The 16,596-nt window shown below is 42.1% G+C and overlaps 1 protein-coding gene across 1 annotated transcript in view; it reads left to right on the top strand.

The window, feature by feature from the left end:
• LAMC1 (laminin subunit gamma 1) overlaps positions 1 to 16,596 on the top strand; it is a 124,081-nt gene that overhangs the window by 77,943 nt on the left and 29,542 nt on the right. Inside the window, exons 2-6 of the mRNA XM_003264438.3 lie at positions 3,270 to 3,574; positions 8,169 to 8,299; positions 10,388 to 10,554; positions 14,420 to 14,608; positions 15,686 to 15,803. Coding sequence (XP_003264486.1) covers positions 3,270 to 3,574; positions 8,169 to 8,299; positions 10,388 to 10,554; positions 14,420 to 14,608; positions 15,686 to 15,803 — 910 coding nt within the window. The remainder of the gene's footprint in view (positions 1 to 3,269; positions 3,575 to 8,168; positions 8,300 to 10,387; positions 10,555 to 14,419; positions 14,609 to 15,685; positions 15,804 to 16,596) is intronic.

The raw sequence follows: 16,596 nt of genomic DNA, 5'->3' as shown, positions 1-16,596 counted from the left end.
CTACACCTCACTGAGGTCCATTCATTTCTCTCCATTCCTCTGTTCCCATTCTTAGTTCAACCTCTGTCATCTCTCCTGGATTACTGCCACATCTTGACCTCCCCATCTTCGTTCCTGTCCCTTCTAACCTAATCTCCACACTGATCTTTCTAAAAAATCAAACCTGATCATGTATTTTCTGGTTTAATGCCTTCAGTGGCTGTGGCTGGCCATTGCCTTTAAGCTGAAGTTGCTCCTTAAACATGACCGTAGCCTGGTGTGCTCTGCTTCTTGTTTGCCTCATCTCCAGCCACTTCTCTAGTTCTAGCTACCCTAGACAACTCTAATTCCTACGGTGATCACTCCTCTGTGTTCTCTGGGCTTTCATACATGCCATTTCATGTGCCTGGATGATGGGTCCCTGTTTGCTTAGCTCATTCTAAGCATTCCTCGTGTCTTGGATTTAAATGCCACTTCCTCTAGGAAGCATTTCTTGAACTCATAAATCTGGGCTAGATGATCTTCTCCATGCTTTCCAAACATGATGCACTTCCCCTGTCATGGAATCATCTCATGATGATTTGTAAATTGCAGTTGTCTGTATGTGCTGTTGGGTTGACTGCAACTCTGAGGGCAGTGCACGTGGCTCTCTTGTCACGGAGGTGTGTGAGCCTCCATACAGACTGCCATGAGTGATTCCATGTTTGTTGGGAGACTGGTTCTCTACAGAAGGAAACCTGCCTTTTTGCTCTCTGTCTGGGTGCATATGCAATGAGGGAAATGAGCTCCCTCATTTCCAGCTGTGGCTGTAGATTGGCCTGAGAAAGGTAGCCCTGCAAATGAAGTGCAGTGCCAGCAAGGCCAGGCCAGCACCTGCAAGTAGACTGCATCAGAGTTTAATGCCAGCATAATTGCTTTCTGGACATTTTGCTACTTGTGGCTCTGTGTCTGTGGCCACAGCAAGAGACATATGCCTGGTTCTTTCAGAGGGTGGCTTTGTGCTACAGATGTTGATTGGAACACAGGATGCCTTGATTGATTTTACCTTCTCTCCTTTGGCCCAGTCTGCTGCCGTTGGGTTGCTAAAGAACAATGAGATATCAGAAGGATAGAGAGAAAATAGAGAAGCAAGGATAATCTGTAATCTACAGACTAGTGAGCAAGCCTTTGAACAGTCCAGGGCACCTACTCATGAGTAAAATTACATTGTTTAACCATTCGGGAATGTCTTAGATAGTGAGTCTCTGGAATGCCACAGATACTGTACTGTAACCTCGCCCTCATTCAAAGGTGATGTCTTGACATTTTTGACGCAACAAAGAGATACAGGTAAAACTTGCCTTCTTTTAACAGGAAGTGTGTAAACTTTATTTGTGTGACCTGTGTCTAGGCAAAATGCACTGCATCCTGGATAGAATATTCATGTTTGTATAATATCCTTTGGTAACTGTACCAGGAACAGTCAGGTCCTTTTATGTGAACATATTCAGAATCCCAGTTCAGGGATTTTCTTTATAAACCCTATTGTGGTAATGCCTTATATTTGTATAGAATTTTACAATTAGTCAGGTATGTGTAGATCTTAGTTTGACCTTCCAACAGCTCTTGAAGTAGATGGGGCAGGGATTGTCATCATTTTTACAAAGAGAAAATGGCAGAGCAGAAATCATATGGTTAGTAAAGGAGGGAGTCAGGACCTGAACTCAGGTCTCAAAATGCCCCATCCTGTGTTCTTTCTGTCATGCCACATGGCTTTGTGTTGAAGCTAATGTGTGTGCAAGTATGTTTCCTGTATGTCGGGGACAGTTAATCCAACCTCCTCTAAGATCTGGGCCAGTTGAGAAATAGTCGGATATGGCTCATCCTGTCAGTTTTATTATAGAGAACGCTCAGTTGAAGAATGTGGCCTGGACACATAGCTCGCATGGGCTTTCTGCTCTTTTCCTCCTTGAATTGACCTCACCCACTTACTCCCAGATCCAGCAGCAGGACAGTGGCAGGCCTCACCCCACACAGAGGCAGAGCCCCACTGTATTGCACTGAGTACAGGAAAGGAGAGAGGGGGACTCCAGCCGGCAGCCAGAGAGAGACAAAGCAGGGTCCAGGCCACACATGAGGAATCGCTCCTTGTCTCTCAGGGATTAGTGGGTACGAGGAACTGAAAGTGGCAGAAGTCTCTCCTCAACACTTCTGAGAGCACAGAAGTTGCTGTTCTGTGGGTTTTGTAGGAGAGGGTTGGGATGGTTCTTGAATTAATTGGCTTGGGGAGAAAAAACTGTAAGCTCCTTGAGTACAAGGATCTCTGTGTCTAACACATTCTGTCCCTTGATGTATATAGCATAGAGCTGAGCATAGATTTGTGCCCAACAAATTCTTGTTGACCAAACTGGGATCTTCACTATAACATAGAAGTAGCAAAGTATAGATATTGTTAGCGATAGCAAGACCCAATGTGTGAATGAATGGTGATTATATCTTTTACCCATGTGAAGACACACTGGCTGGCAACCAAGCCATCCTGACCATAAGACCACACTCTGGCTTTTGCAGGGAACTGTCTGCCCCGGTGACTGCTGTCTTTTCCTCTCTGCTCAGAGCTCATTTCTCATATATTCTCTTTTGAACTTATTCAAACAACCTTTTTAAACCTGCTTACTCCCTTTCTCTTTTTTCCCCCATTTCATTGTTCATCCACTGAAGGAATTTTTTTTTTTCCTCTTTCTTATTCTACTCCCTGCTATATCTTTCAAACACTGTCCTCCCTTCTTCAAATGTCTGTATCTTAACTTGGTAGATAAGTAGAAGAGTAGTGCTGATGATATTCTTTCTGCATCAAGAGTAACATTACAGTTAATAGAGAATGAGGTTTTTTTAAAGTCTTAAAGGGCCTGGAGACCCATTTAGAAAGTTAGCATAGATTTGCTTTTGTATCTTTTAATTAAGCTTTTTCTGAAGTACCAGCATTAAGAATAAATGTTCTTTTTATTCAATTTTAGTTTTAATTAATAGTATAAGTACAGTACTAACACATGCCGCCAGTTTTCATTGCACACAAAATTTCCACAATGCACATCACGACAGGCCTTTATGAGCCAACTTATGGACCCAACTGCAGTTTGTCATTTTGTGGGAAAATATGTAGTTTTCTGTTTTAGAATAGCCTGTCTTCTGGGTTTAATGTGTACAAGGAGATTTGTATCCTTTGTCAAGTTCCAAACTAAGCTGGGAATAGAGGGCATTTCTTTGCTTCATACATATGATTTATGACCTTTGATGTGTTTGTCCCACAGGAAAAGCTTTTGACATCACCTATGTGCGTCTCAAGTTCCACACCAGCCGCCCTGAGAGCTTTGCCATTTACAAGCGCACACGGGAAGACGGGCCCTGGATTCCTTACCAGTACTACAGTGGTTCCTGCGAGAACACCTACTCCAAGGCAAACCGCGGCTTCATCAGGACAGGAGGGGACGAGCAGCAGGCCTTGTGTACTGATGAATTCAGTGACATTTCTCCCCTCACTGGGGGCAACGTGGCCTTTTCTACCCTGGAAGGAAGGCCCAGTGCCTATAACTTTGACAATAGCCCTGTGCTGCAGGTAAGTTCTCACAGGTTGGCCTGAAGCCAGCTAGTTCTACAACATGCGAGGTATGGGAAGATTATTGTAGCGGGGCCTGTGGTCCCACTTCTGAGGTACGGGGTCAGAGTAGAATACTTGAGCAACACAGACAGAGAGCTTGATTCTGCGTTCTGTGTACTATTAATAAGTGAAGGAAAGTAGTTTTGTTCCTGCTGGCTGGTTGATGTTTGTTCTTATGCACTTGCAGGTCTATTCTGGAATGTAAACTTTACACATTTTTTAAAAAGTCAAACAATTTTAATGTTAGTCTCTGTACCTGAGGTGGAAACATTTTCCTTCTGCCCTTTTGAAGAGAACATTTGACCTAATTACCCAGATTCCTTGGATCTTTTCTTACCTATTTTTTGATTTGACAAAATAAAATGTATTTTTTTAAATTAGCAAAGGGGAACAGTTGAAGCAAGATATTTAAGAATGCCATCTTCTTTCATTTTTACACAAGAAAATTTTGATTAGGTTTGTCTGGCACCATTGCTGATCATTAAAGAAACTCCTCATCACCTAAAAGGATGGATGTTAGTAACAGGATATTAATTTAGGTACCCATAGCATTGTACTTAAACATTGTGATAGAAACGTTTCCCTGTCTGAGAAGGATTTCTTTTTTCTCTTGAATTCTACATGCATATTCCTTATACACCATAATACGGAATTCTTCTGTATTGCTCAGATTTCTGTGAACTTTTCATATGTCCTGGCTATTTGATTATGGAAAAGCTGATGAGCCTCATGCTGTACTCAGCACTTTAACACAGAATTGGAGATGCTGCTGCATGTGGCTGAAGTCAACAACCACATGGGATGGCCTATGTCAGTTGACTGAAACAAGAAAGTCTGATAATGGGTTTTCAAATGCTGTGTACATTATATGAAAAGCTATTGTGATTTCTAAATAGGAAATACCCCATTTTTCTAGGGTTTCTAGTTTGGATCTTCTTATTCTTTCTCACCATTATTATGTTCAGGGACTCTCTTTCTACTTGTATGGTTTTGGACAGTGGCAAAAGATAAGAATATATTTTTCTGTGGGTCCAGTTGCCCCCCTTCCATTGTATTTCTGTAAGTTGCTGGGAGAGCATGAATGTGAAAGCTGTTGGTAAACTCTGAGGTTATGGTGAGCAATGAGGGTGCTTGCCAACACCTTGCAAAAAAGTGTTTCTTGCAATGGAGATAAGTTGTGTTCAAAATAAATGGCCGAGAGAGTAGCTGATTTTGATAGATGAAAAAGCAGGGCCAGGCGCAGTGGCTCATGCCTGTAATCCCAGCACTTTGGGAGGCTGAGGCACGTGGATCACTTGAGGTCAGGCGTTCAAAACCCACCTGGCCAACATGGTGAAACCCTGTCTCTACTAAAAATACAAAAACAAAAAAAATAGTTAGGCATGGTGGCAGATGCTTGTAATCCCAGCTACCCTGGCTGGGAGGCTGAGGCAGGAGAATCACTTGAACCCGGGAGGTGGAGGTTGCAGTGAGCAGAGATCATGCCACTGCACTCCAGCCTGGGCAACAGAGTGAGACTCCATCTCAAAAAAAAAAAAAAAGAAAAGAAAAGAGAAAAGGAAAAGCAGAAGACTGAATGCCCAGTGGAGAGGCGACCTACAAATACTCTTTAAGTTGATCAGCTAGCAAACATTTGCCAGACTTCTTTCTTTCCTACAGCAAATTATTGCATTTTCCAGTCCTGATGAGGCAACAATAGAAAGAACAGTGTAGTCAGTAGAAAAATGCAGTGATACAAAGTTGTAACTGTGGTTTTCTGGCACCTTTGCTAACTGTACACCTGGTCAGCCTGTCTTGAGCTATTTCCCCAACTGTAAGAATTGTGATGTTTGTTGCTCTTTATGCCGTAGAAACTAGTGAGACTATATGAGGTAATGAGACTGTGTGGTAAAAATGCTATGGGTTATGACCTCGCATTTAAAAAAAATGCTGTGGGCATCTGCATAGACATGGTCAGTCAGTTTCATTATGCAGTAACATGAATTATGTGTCTCTGAATGTAAGAGCTCTGTCTCTGATATCCAGTTGCCAAGGAGGTTGAGCTAATTTGACTTTTAGCTGATCTGACAATGAGAGAGAACTCTTGCCTCTCTCCCTCTCTTCATTGCTCCCTAAACCTCCCTGCAGAAGCCGCAATCTCCCAGATGGGAAAGAAGACCCTTCTTGGTTTCACCATATTATAAGTATTACTAAGCATGTATTTATTTATGGTAATAATTTACATTTATTAAAGCACTTACTATAGCATACTATAATGTGACAAGCACTGTTCTAAGCCCTTTGATTTTCTACCTCAGTTAACCCTCACAGTAACCCTGTAAGGTAGATACTTTTATTGTCTCCATTTTCCAGATGAGGAATCAGAGGCCCAGAAAGGACATAACTTGCCCCAAATCACACAGTTTAAGTGGCAGAACTGGGATTCAAAACCTGCAGGGTCTAGCTCCAGGGTCTGTTATTTAAAGATGCCCATTAGGAAAAAAAAAATGGCTTCGCTTTTTGAGAAGCTCTTATTCAAAGACAGCTGTGATAAGGTCGAAGCCTTGTAGAAGACATAATAAGCATTAAACACAGAAATATGTTTAGCTATTTACATTACAGACGACTAAAAGATTCCTACCGTTGTGGCCATGAGTAGGAGTTGTTATTGGAGTTCCAAGTTCGGATATGATGAAATCATTGTCTCTTTTCCTTTCTAATTATACTTGAAGGCTTTGTGGAGATTAGCTTTTATGAGCTCTCCATGTTGTTCTATATGCCAGGTATTTAGTGTGGCTTAAGGCAGTGGTTCCAAATCAGAGCTGTGCCTCCCAGACTCACCTGGAGCCTTCTGAAAACATAGATGTCTGCACCTCTGCACTTGCTTATTTCTTCTCCAAAGGTGATTTTGTTGTGCAGTCCCTAGGAAAGACTTAAAATGGAAATGCTGTCTTTGAGTGGTTATATGTAATACACCACCCCAAAACCTAATGGTTTTAGATAACTGCGATTTATGATTTCTCATGATTCTATGTTAGCCTGGGTCACTCACCTGACAGGTCAGCTGGGGCCTGGGTCTCTGTCTCCCTGTAGTCTTTTATCATCAGGAAGCTAGACCAGGATTTACACCACAGCGGAAGTGATCTGGGAGGGTGAGTCCCTGTGCACAAGTACTTGTCAAGCCTCTGCTTATGTCACATTTGTTGATGTACCCTCGGCTGAAACCAGTCACACACCCAAGCTTAGAGTCAGCAGAGAAAGAGACTGCACTAGATGTGGGCCCTAGCAGACATGATTCACTGGGACCATTAGTATAGCATTCTACTACGCATGTAAACATCTGCCTAAAATTAGCTCAGTGTAAGGGCTTAGATCTCATAAAACCTAGGGAAAAACTCTACAGCCCCCATTCTTGTCCTCCGCCATTATGGTACACCTACCAACTTGATAAGTTGTGGTTTCTTCAAATTCATTCATTCACTTAGCAAATAATAGTTTGCATACCTACTGCATCCTAGGGAAATTGCAGTGGAAAAAACAGAAATTTCCTGCCCTCATGGTACTTACAGTGTGGTGGGAAGGGGAAGGTGTGTGTGGAAAAAGACAATGTAAATAAAGTGAGAGTGGGAAATAGGGAGTTGGGGAGGGGTAGTAATGTTAGATAAGATGGCCAGGGAAGGCCTCAGAGAGAAGGTGATATTGTGGGGAGGGTCAAGATAAACACAGACAACATCCTATTGGCTCAAGCCTATGTAATGATTTATTAGCGAGTACTTGGGCATCTCCCTCAGATCTGTCAGTAGGGGATTGGGTTGGCAGGGAGGAATAGATGCTGTAAAATGGTCAGGGGTGGCCAGGTGCGGTGGCTCACGCCTGTAATCCCAGCACTTTGGGAGGCCGAGGCGGGTGGATCACGAGGTCAGGAGATCGAGAACATCCTGGCTAACACAGTGAAACCCTGTCTCTACTAAAAACACAAAAAATTAGCTGGGCATGGTGGTGGGTGCCTGTAGTCCCAGCTACTCGGAAGGCTGAGGCAGGAGAATGGCGTGAACCTGGGAGGTGGAGCTTGCAGTGAGCTGAGATCGCGCCACTGCGCTCCAGCCAGGGCAACAGAGCGAGACTCTGTCTCAAAAAAAAAAAAAAAAAAGGGCAGGGGCAGGCAATAACCAGCATCTCTGATCCAAGTGTGGTGCCCCGTGAGGTCTGAGCTGGTATCCCTTACTGGATTTGGGGTGCAGATACAGGATGGAGGGAAGGGGCATGTGTATCGAGTCCCTAATGTATGCTGCACATTATATTTTATTTAAGCCTCTCAGCAGCCTTGCAAAGAAATTAGTTATTATCCTTGTTTTTGGAGACACCGAGTAGTAAAGTAACAAATCAAAGAAGGGAAGAGTCAAGGAGAAAAATATTAGAAAATTAAAGAAGTCATTGAGTATTATAATAGATTTAGTGCTAGAAGAGGGCATAAGTTAAATGATAAGTTAGTGATTTAGAACATTTTGTCACATTTATATCATTTTCAGTCCCTCCACTTCTCTTTTATGTTTCTATTTTTGCTTCCTGACAGGAATGGGTAACTGCCACTGACATCAGAGTAACTCTTAATCGCCTGAACACTTTTGGAGATGAAGTGTTTAACGATCCCAAAGTTCTCAAGTCCTATTATTATGCGATCTCTGATTTTGCTGTGGGTGGCAGGTAAGTAAACTATTAAATTAGTCTTGAAAGTGTTTGGAGCTTTTGCATAGAGGTGAATCTAGCAACTTGTTTACAACTATGTTAATACCGTTGTTAGATATTTTCTTTAGCAGGAATAGGAGCGGCAGTCCTTCCTGTATGATAATGCTTAGCTGGAAAGACAGACAGCAGCCTAAGATATTTTCATTGTGAGATCTTCTTGTTGTTCTGGAAACTAAGCATGTAGGTTTTCCAAAACCTTGTCAAATCCACACACTTAGTGAATTCTTACTGACAATTTAAGTGCAAAGGCACTATGAAGCACTTGAGGAAGGGTAAGACTCACCTTATCCTACTGAGAAATCCTGACCTTCTCGGATCTTACAAATGAACAGGGTAGGCAATGTATGAATATGTGAAAACTGAAATACTGGTAATCACCTGTTTTTAAAAAATAGATAAAGCAGCAGTAGAAAAGATGCCACATATCAAGAATGATCCAAAACTGCCAGGCTAGAGAAGCAGATGGCATCTGAGCTGGGTCTTGAAAGCTTTGGATAAGGAACGAGAGGATGCCTTGGTTGGATGCAAGAGGATGGACATGTCATAAGCAGAAGTTTAGAGACGGGAGAGTATAAACCCGTTTAACTGAAGGAAAATCTCTTATGAATTTGTAGAGTTGTAAACCAGAAAGATAGTTTCGTGGCCAGAGACCTTAAATAGCAGGTGAAGAATCTTGGACTTACCTCCCCTGTGTTAGACCATGAGATCCCAAAAGCAGAAAACTTATTTTTGCTTACATTGTTTCCGGTATGGGATTGGTGCTTAGTGAAAGTTGGTGGGAACTGTACCCAGTGAGAAATCAGGCAGAGTTTTTGGAGTAGGACTCTGATAAGAAAACAGTGGGCCAGGAGGATTAATGTGCAAACAGAGTAAAAATAGTGTACAATTGAGGGAATTTATATTCCTGTTATGATGCTGGGTTAGGCAACAAATACATGACATTAAGCTGGTGGCAGCAGAATGGAAAGGAACATACAGATGCATTTTATTGTGAAGGAAACGTTACCAGGACTTCAGTCAAAGGTGCTTTTAAGATTTAGTGATCAGGAGAATGGTTGGCACCATTAACAAAATAAAGAAGATGAGCTAAACTGAAGAGTTCGGTTATACATATGTAAAATTTCAGGTCATGGGGGACATCAAAGTTTGTGCAGCAGTCAAGGATAAGAGCTTGAGAGAAGATGAGTGCTGGAGATCTAAATTTGGGACTCGTCATGCTACACTGTCAACGATTCTGAAGTATTTTAGTGTATCAGTGAATGGTAGTTGAAGCTATGAGACTGATTGCTGTCATTAAGGAAGCAAGTGAGGGGAACATTACGACTCCTTGGTGCACATTCGTATTGATGGGAATTTCCATGAGTCCTTAATTTGTTATCATACTTGCATCTAGGGGATCCTTCAGGGATTCTTGCTCCAGACAACCTCAGGGGATATTAGTCTGACTACCAAACATCCATATGGGGGTGAGGTATCTAATGTGTCTCACCACCTTTAGGTCGGAATACTTTAAAATCATTATGGCAGATAATTGCTGATGTTCATCAACTTATTTTGTGGTTTTGCAATCCTGAGCACATAAATAAAGCACTCCTTGATCTTCCCAATAACCTTATGAAATAGGCATTATCATCATCCCTGTTTTACAGGTGAGGCACAGAGGTTTAAGTTACACTGGTAAGTGACAGGGAAGGGTTTCAAACCCAGGCAGCCTGGCTTCAGAGTCCATGCTTTTCTGAACCACTACATTCTGCTCCCTCTTGACACACAAGTTTGACTTCAGGAATTAATCCTACAGATAGCCTCAGAAATTACTGGGGACTTTCTTTTCATGTCTGGTTAATCCCTACCCCTGTTAAGTAAAGCTACCTTGTTTAATTTTTTTTCATCCTTAAAAATTCAGACATCCATTACTTAATCTTGCTCAGTTCCTCAGTTTACACTTTTGAATGGTAAAACTTACTTCTTTGTGTACGTAGTTTTTCTGTGTGCATTTCTGGGACTTTGCAGCTGTTGCATTTTTTGGAGTGTCTCTTCTCTCCCCAGATGTAAATGTAATGGACACGCAAGTGAGTGTATGAAGAACGAATTTGATAAGCTGGTGTGTAATTGCAAACATAACACATATGGAGTAGACTGTGAAAAGTGTCTTCCTTTCTTCAATGACCGGCCGTGGAGGAGGGCAACTGCAGAAAGTGCCAGTGAATGCCTGCGTGAGTGCCCCATGGCATCAGTCTGTCAATTGTCTTGAGGACTTCCAAGGGTGGAAGAAGGAATGGGTGACTTTCTTTTATTCCTCCTTGAAAGGAAAGCTCTGAAGGGCCATGTTTGTTCTGTAATTTGAGTAGCATTCAAGTCAGAGGAAAGTCATAGATGAGGGCAATTCACTGTAAAGGCAAACTGAGGGTTTTGTGTTTCCTTCATGAACACTTGTCCCAGAGTTGGAGCAGCATCTGCAAGGTTTAGAAATTTGTTTAGATCCAAATACTGGGCCAGTGTAGTCTACTCCAGAATATGGTTTCTCTAGTCTTCTTTGTTCCCCTTTAAAATACTATTATTTTTATCAATGCTCAGGCAGCCAAAGTAATTAACATGTATCAAATATAATGAGTTCTAGGCTAAGAGGGCCATTCCAAGATTATTTCTTTTTTCTTTTCTTTTTTTTTTTTTGAGACTGAGTCTCACTCTGTCACCTAGGCTGGAGTGAGTGATCTCAACTCACTGCAACCTCCACCTCCTGGGTTCAAGTGATTGTCCTGCCTCAGCCTCCTGAGTAGCTGGGATTACAGGTGCGTGCCACCACGCCCAACTAATTTTTGTGTTTTTAGTAGAGATGGGGTTTCACCATGTTGGCCAGGCTGGTCTCGAACTCCTGACCTCAGGTGATCCACCTGCCTCGGCCTCCTAAAGTGCTGGGATTACAGGCCAGAGCCACTGCGCCTGGCCGCACAAGATTATTTCTCAAAACTATTTTTTCTTTATCTCACTAAAGAGTACAATGGGGAGAATTTTCCCGCTCCCCCAATGGAGAGGTGGGTAGCTTTGGGAAGAAGAATAGGTCCTAGTATTCCTAGAAAAAGGTAAAAATGAAAAAAAGGTAAAATGAAAAAACTTAAAACATTGTTTATCCCTTCATAATGTCATGGTTTATTCTGAACAGATAGAGAAAGAAATCTCAGGAGAAGGGAACCTTTTAATCATGATTTTAAAGCAGCAATAATTTTCTTATGTCCTTACAAATATTCTTTATCATATTCTGTTAAGAATAAAGAGAAAAAGGAGATAACTCTTAACTTGCAGAAATTATTGGCAGAAACTGGGAACGGTGGCTCACGCCTGTAATCTCAGCACTTTGGGAGGCCTGTGGGGTTGGATACCAGCCTGGCCAACATGGTGAAACCTGTCTCTACTAAAAATACAAAAATTAGCCAGGTGTGGTGGTGCACGCCTGTAATCACAGCTACTCACTTGGGAAGCTGAGGCAGGAGAATTGCTTGAACCCGGGAGGCGGAGGTTGCAGTGAGTCAAGATTGCGCCACCGCACTGCAGCCTGGGCAACAGAGCGAGACTCTGTCTCAAAAAACAAAAACAAACAAACAAAAAAATTATTAGCAGAAACTCCAAGAAGGGACCACTATCTTAACTCATGACTATTTCCACAGAACTGCCTAGAGGAGATTTTCTTATTCATCTTTTCAACAAATCCTAAGATTTGCAAGTAAAATTTACAGCCGCCTCTAACATTTGTAAGCACTTGCTTGACCTTCTTTAATTCCGTTACTGAACTGTAATATTCAGTGTTGGAAGCTATACAATAAAGGCTGGTACAAGAATGAAATACTCCTAATATGTGGCATCTAAATAAATGGACATGTGTGCTTGAAAAGCATTCTGCTTAATAATGTCGTATTTTGAGTCTATCCAGGAAGTTACTTAAAGAACCAAACATTGCCAGTTCACCTCTAGCAAATGAACTGAGTACTGTAGCTAAAGGACTTTGATGAGGAACTAAGTCAATTGGCTTTTCTCGTTGGTCCCTTCAGCACTGTGACACTTCAAAGAGTGACATTTCTGGATGTTGTGACAATACTACATTAATTGTCAGGATGCTAGGGCTAGGAAAGAGAACTACCTTCTCTCAAGGAGGGAGCCATGGCATTTGCTTTGGCTGTAGGTTGGGACAGTGTGGACAGTGGTGTTATTCTGCTTCACCGTCTCAGAACATCAGATCTTCAGGTGGGTTGGGCTTGGTGGATTGAGGGATAAGCTAGGGCGTCTTGAGGGAAGGGAAATAGCTAATGAAGGAAGGAAAAGGGCACTTTAAAACTAACTTAACAAAACTCTAATTTTTGGTGGCAATAACTCAAGTTTCTAAAAAAGTTTTCAATTATAATACTGTACTATGAAATAACTGATCATAAGGAAGAGAGAAAAAGAACAAAAGGGGCTGGGTATGGTGGCTCACACTTGCAATCCCAGCACTTTGGGAGGCCAAGGTGGGAGACTCATTTGGGACCAACCTGGGCAATATAGTGAAACCCTGTCTCTGCAAAAATAAAAAATAAAATAATTAGCCAAGCATGGTGGCATGTGCCTGTACTCCCAGCTACGTGGCAGGATGAGGCAGGAGGATCACTTGAGCCTGGGAGTTTGAGACTAGCCTGAGCAACAGAGCAAGACCTTGTCTCTACAGAATTTTTTTTAAAAATTAGCTGAGTATAGTGGCACACACCTGTAGTCCCAGCTACTTGGGAGGCTAAGGCTGGAGGAGGATCACTTGAGCTCAGGAATTTGAGGCTGCTATGAGTTATGGTGACACCACTGCACTCCAGAGTGAGACCCTGTCTCCAAAAAACAAACAAATCAAAATGTGTTCATGATTTTGGTTAGAAGAAGTCTGCATTAAAAAAGAAAAATGTTTTCCAAAAAAGATGTATTCGAATATTTTTTTAAAACAACATCCTGTTCGATTTGAAACCAAATAAAACTTCTTTTTGTTTACTCTTCAAGATACTGTCTACATTTTGGGAAGAATCAATAACTCAGAAAAAAATCTTTTTATTATAAATATAGTAAGGAATTGTTGTGACTACAGATACTTGGTCTTGAAATATGGTTGTGCCCTGCAGGGAATATAGCTACTTAACAGATCACCCATTTGGAGTTGAGGCTTCCCTGTACATGGATTTTTCTGGAGGATCTAGATTTCTTTTTAATTCTGCTTTCATCTGTCGTGGCACTAATTTTAACCCATATGTCTCAAGTTACCCCAGTCTAGATATATAAATAATCTGGCACTTTGGAAGTTAGCGTATTAAGGTATTTGACTCATCTGAGGCCTAAAAAGTTAAGGTAAATTGAAGCCTGCATATAAAATGGCACTTTGTTTTTGGAGTTGATACTAGAATAAAGGCTAAAGATTCAGGAGAATTGTAATTTGACTTGACTTTTACTTGTATGTGAACAATTACCTGGAGGCAGATTATTTTCTAAGTACGAGAATTCCTTGTATCTTATGATGGTGCTATTTTTTAGAGGGAGGAACATTTCTTTATCATTTGGCTATATATACCCTTTATTGACATACTCTTGGGTTTTGTTGTTGTTGGTTTTTTGTTTGTTTGTTTGTTTTTGAGACACAGTTTTAGCTCTTGTCACCCAGGCTGGCACCCAGTGGTGTGATCTCAGTTCACTGCAACCTCTGCCTCTTGGGCTCAAGCTATTCTCTTGCCTCAGCCTGCCGAGTAGCTGGGATTACAGGCACCTGCTACCACACCCGGCTAATTTTTTGTATTTTTAGTAGAGATGGGATTTCACCATGTTGGCCAGGCTGGTCTCGAACTCATGACCTCAGGTGATCTGTCTGCCTCAGCCTTCCAAAGTGCTGGGATTATAGGCATGAGTCACTGCACCTGGCCTTCTTGTTGTTGTTAATGAACAGTGCATCTGGTAATCATTCTTAGTCTACCACCATCTGTCTGTCTCAGAGATGTGGGAAATTATGTTTGATTTTAAGTCTTAAAATGCTCTTCTTAAAGGTACCCAGATCTGATGTAACTCATGTGCTTTGACCGACAGCCTGTGACTGCAATGGTCGATCCCAGGAGTGCTACTTCGACTCTGAACTCTATCGTTCCACTGGCCATGGGGGCCACTGTACCAATTGCCAGGATAACACAGATGGCGCCCACTGTGAGAGGTGCCGGGAGAACTTCTTCCGCCTTGGAAACAATGAAGCCTGCTCTCCATGCCACTGTAGTCCTGTGGGTAAGTGACAGGAAGATGGCTTGAAAGACAAAATGATAGTTCCGTGGACCCCCAGAAAGGAAAGCTTTGTTTCCAAGGCATTTGGACAACTAAGTGTGGAGGTGTGTACATTATTGTAACACAGAAATGAGTCAAGATCTGTCTTTACCCCACGCCTCCACCTTTTTTAACCAAGTTGAACTTTCAGATGAGTTTCTGGTATGTAAGAGGGGGGTGGTGGCCTGAGTAATGGTTCTGCAAATAATTAGCAACAGGATCTTAGAGACAATTTGAACTTTGACTGTAAAAGGTTAACTGCTTTGTGAGTTCTTCCTTGTTAATGATTTTGTTTAATCTCCTTAGAGTGCTGAAATATTCTTAGCATGTTGATGTGTGTACAGAGATGCACAGCATTCTTAGTCTAGCCCATTCTTCAAGAGTTTGACCTTTATTTTTGTCATTTAGGCCTATATATACTTAAATTCTAGATATGGGCCTTAAGGGGCTGTGATCGCCCACAGAGAAGTATCTGATCTTGTGTGCAGTGTTTCATTGGGTACAAAGTGATTTTCAACATTGATGAGTAATTTCATCTTAGCATGTGTCTAGAAACTTAAAATCCCATGGCTTAAAGGGGCATGATTTTGAGAAAGTTCTGATTTAAAATTTGGTTTTTATTATCTTTGTGACCATCAGGAGATTGCATACTGGTTCTCAGGCATTGCTTTTAATTACCAGTTATCTTTAACACATTGATTTTACTTACGTATCTGGCCGAAATTTTTTTTTTATTATACTTTAAGTTTTAGGGTACATGTGCACATTGTGCAGATTTGTTATATATGTATCCATGTGCCATGTTGGTGTGCTGCACCCATTAACTCGTCATTTAGCATTAGGTATATCTCCTAATGCTGTCCCTCCCGCTTCTCCCCACCCCACAACAGTCCCCAGAGTGTGATGTTCCCCTTCCTGTGTCCATGTGTTCTCATTGTTCAATTCCCACCTATGAGTAAGAACATGCGGTGTTTGGTTTTTTGTCCTTGCGATACTTTACTGGCCGAATTTTTGTTTGACAATAGGCACTTTACATTTTAGGCTCTCTAAGCACACAGTGCGATAGTTATGGCAGATGCAGCTGTAAGCCAGGAGTGATGGGGGACAAATGTGACCGTTGCCAGCCTGGATTCCATTCTCTCACTGAAGCAGGATGCAGGTAAAATATTTTCAAAGCCAGAAGAAGGGGGCAGAATCTATATATAGTCAACACATATTAATAGATCTTGTGGCTTATTGGCAGCAGGGTAAACATTTTTCCTGTAATAATTGTCAACAACACTGAGGACTAGCTGTAATGGTGAGCCGCAAGGGGTTTGGCTTGTACAGAGAGTAAGCAGAGTTTTAATGGGATGACTATCTTAAACTGAAACCAAATATAAAAATGACTTTAGGCTCACGCCCACTTTGGGAGGCCAAGGTGGCCGGATCACGAGGTCAGGAGATCAAGACCACGGTGAAACCCCGTCTCTATTAAAAATACAAAAAAAATTAGCCAGGCGTGGTGGCAGGCAGCAGTAGTCCCAGCTACTCGGGAGGCTGAGGCAGGAGAATGGCGTGAACCTGGGAGGCAGAGCTTGCAGTGAGCCGAGATCATGCCACTGCACTCCAGCATGGGTGACAGAGCGAGACTCTGTCTCAAAAAAAATGACTTTAGGGTCCATTTTGTTCTATGTGTATTTCTTTTTAAAAAATCTGTTGGCTGGGCGCCTGTGGCTCACGCCTGTAATCCCAGCACTTTGGGAAGCCGAGGCAGGTGGATCACGAGGTCAAGAAATCAAGACCATCCTGGCCAACATTGTGAAACCCTGTCTCAAGCAGGAGAATTGCTTGAACCCTGGAGGCGGAGGTTGCAGTGAGCTGAAATGGCGCCACTGCACTCCAGCCTGGGCGACAGTGTGAGACTCTGTCTCAAAAAAAAAAAAAGCTTGTAATCCCAGCACTTTGGGAGG

The sequence above is a fragment of the Nomascus leucogenys genome, chromosome 9 (assembly GCF_006542625.1).
Source record: "Nomascus leucogenys isolate Asia chromosome 9, Asia_NLE_v1, whole genome shotgun sequence".
Lineage (NCBI taxonomy): Eukaryota > Metazoa > Chordata > Mammalia > Primates > Hylobatidae > Nomascus > Nomascus leucogenys.
This window is presented reverse-complemented; position numbering and strand designations above follow the sequence as displayed.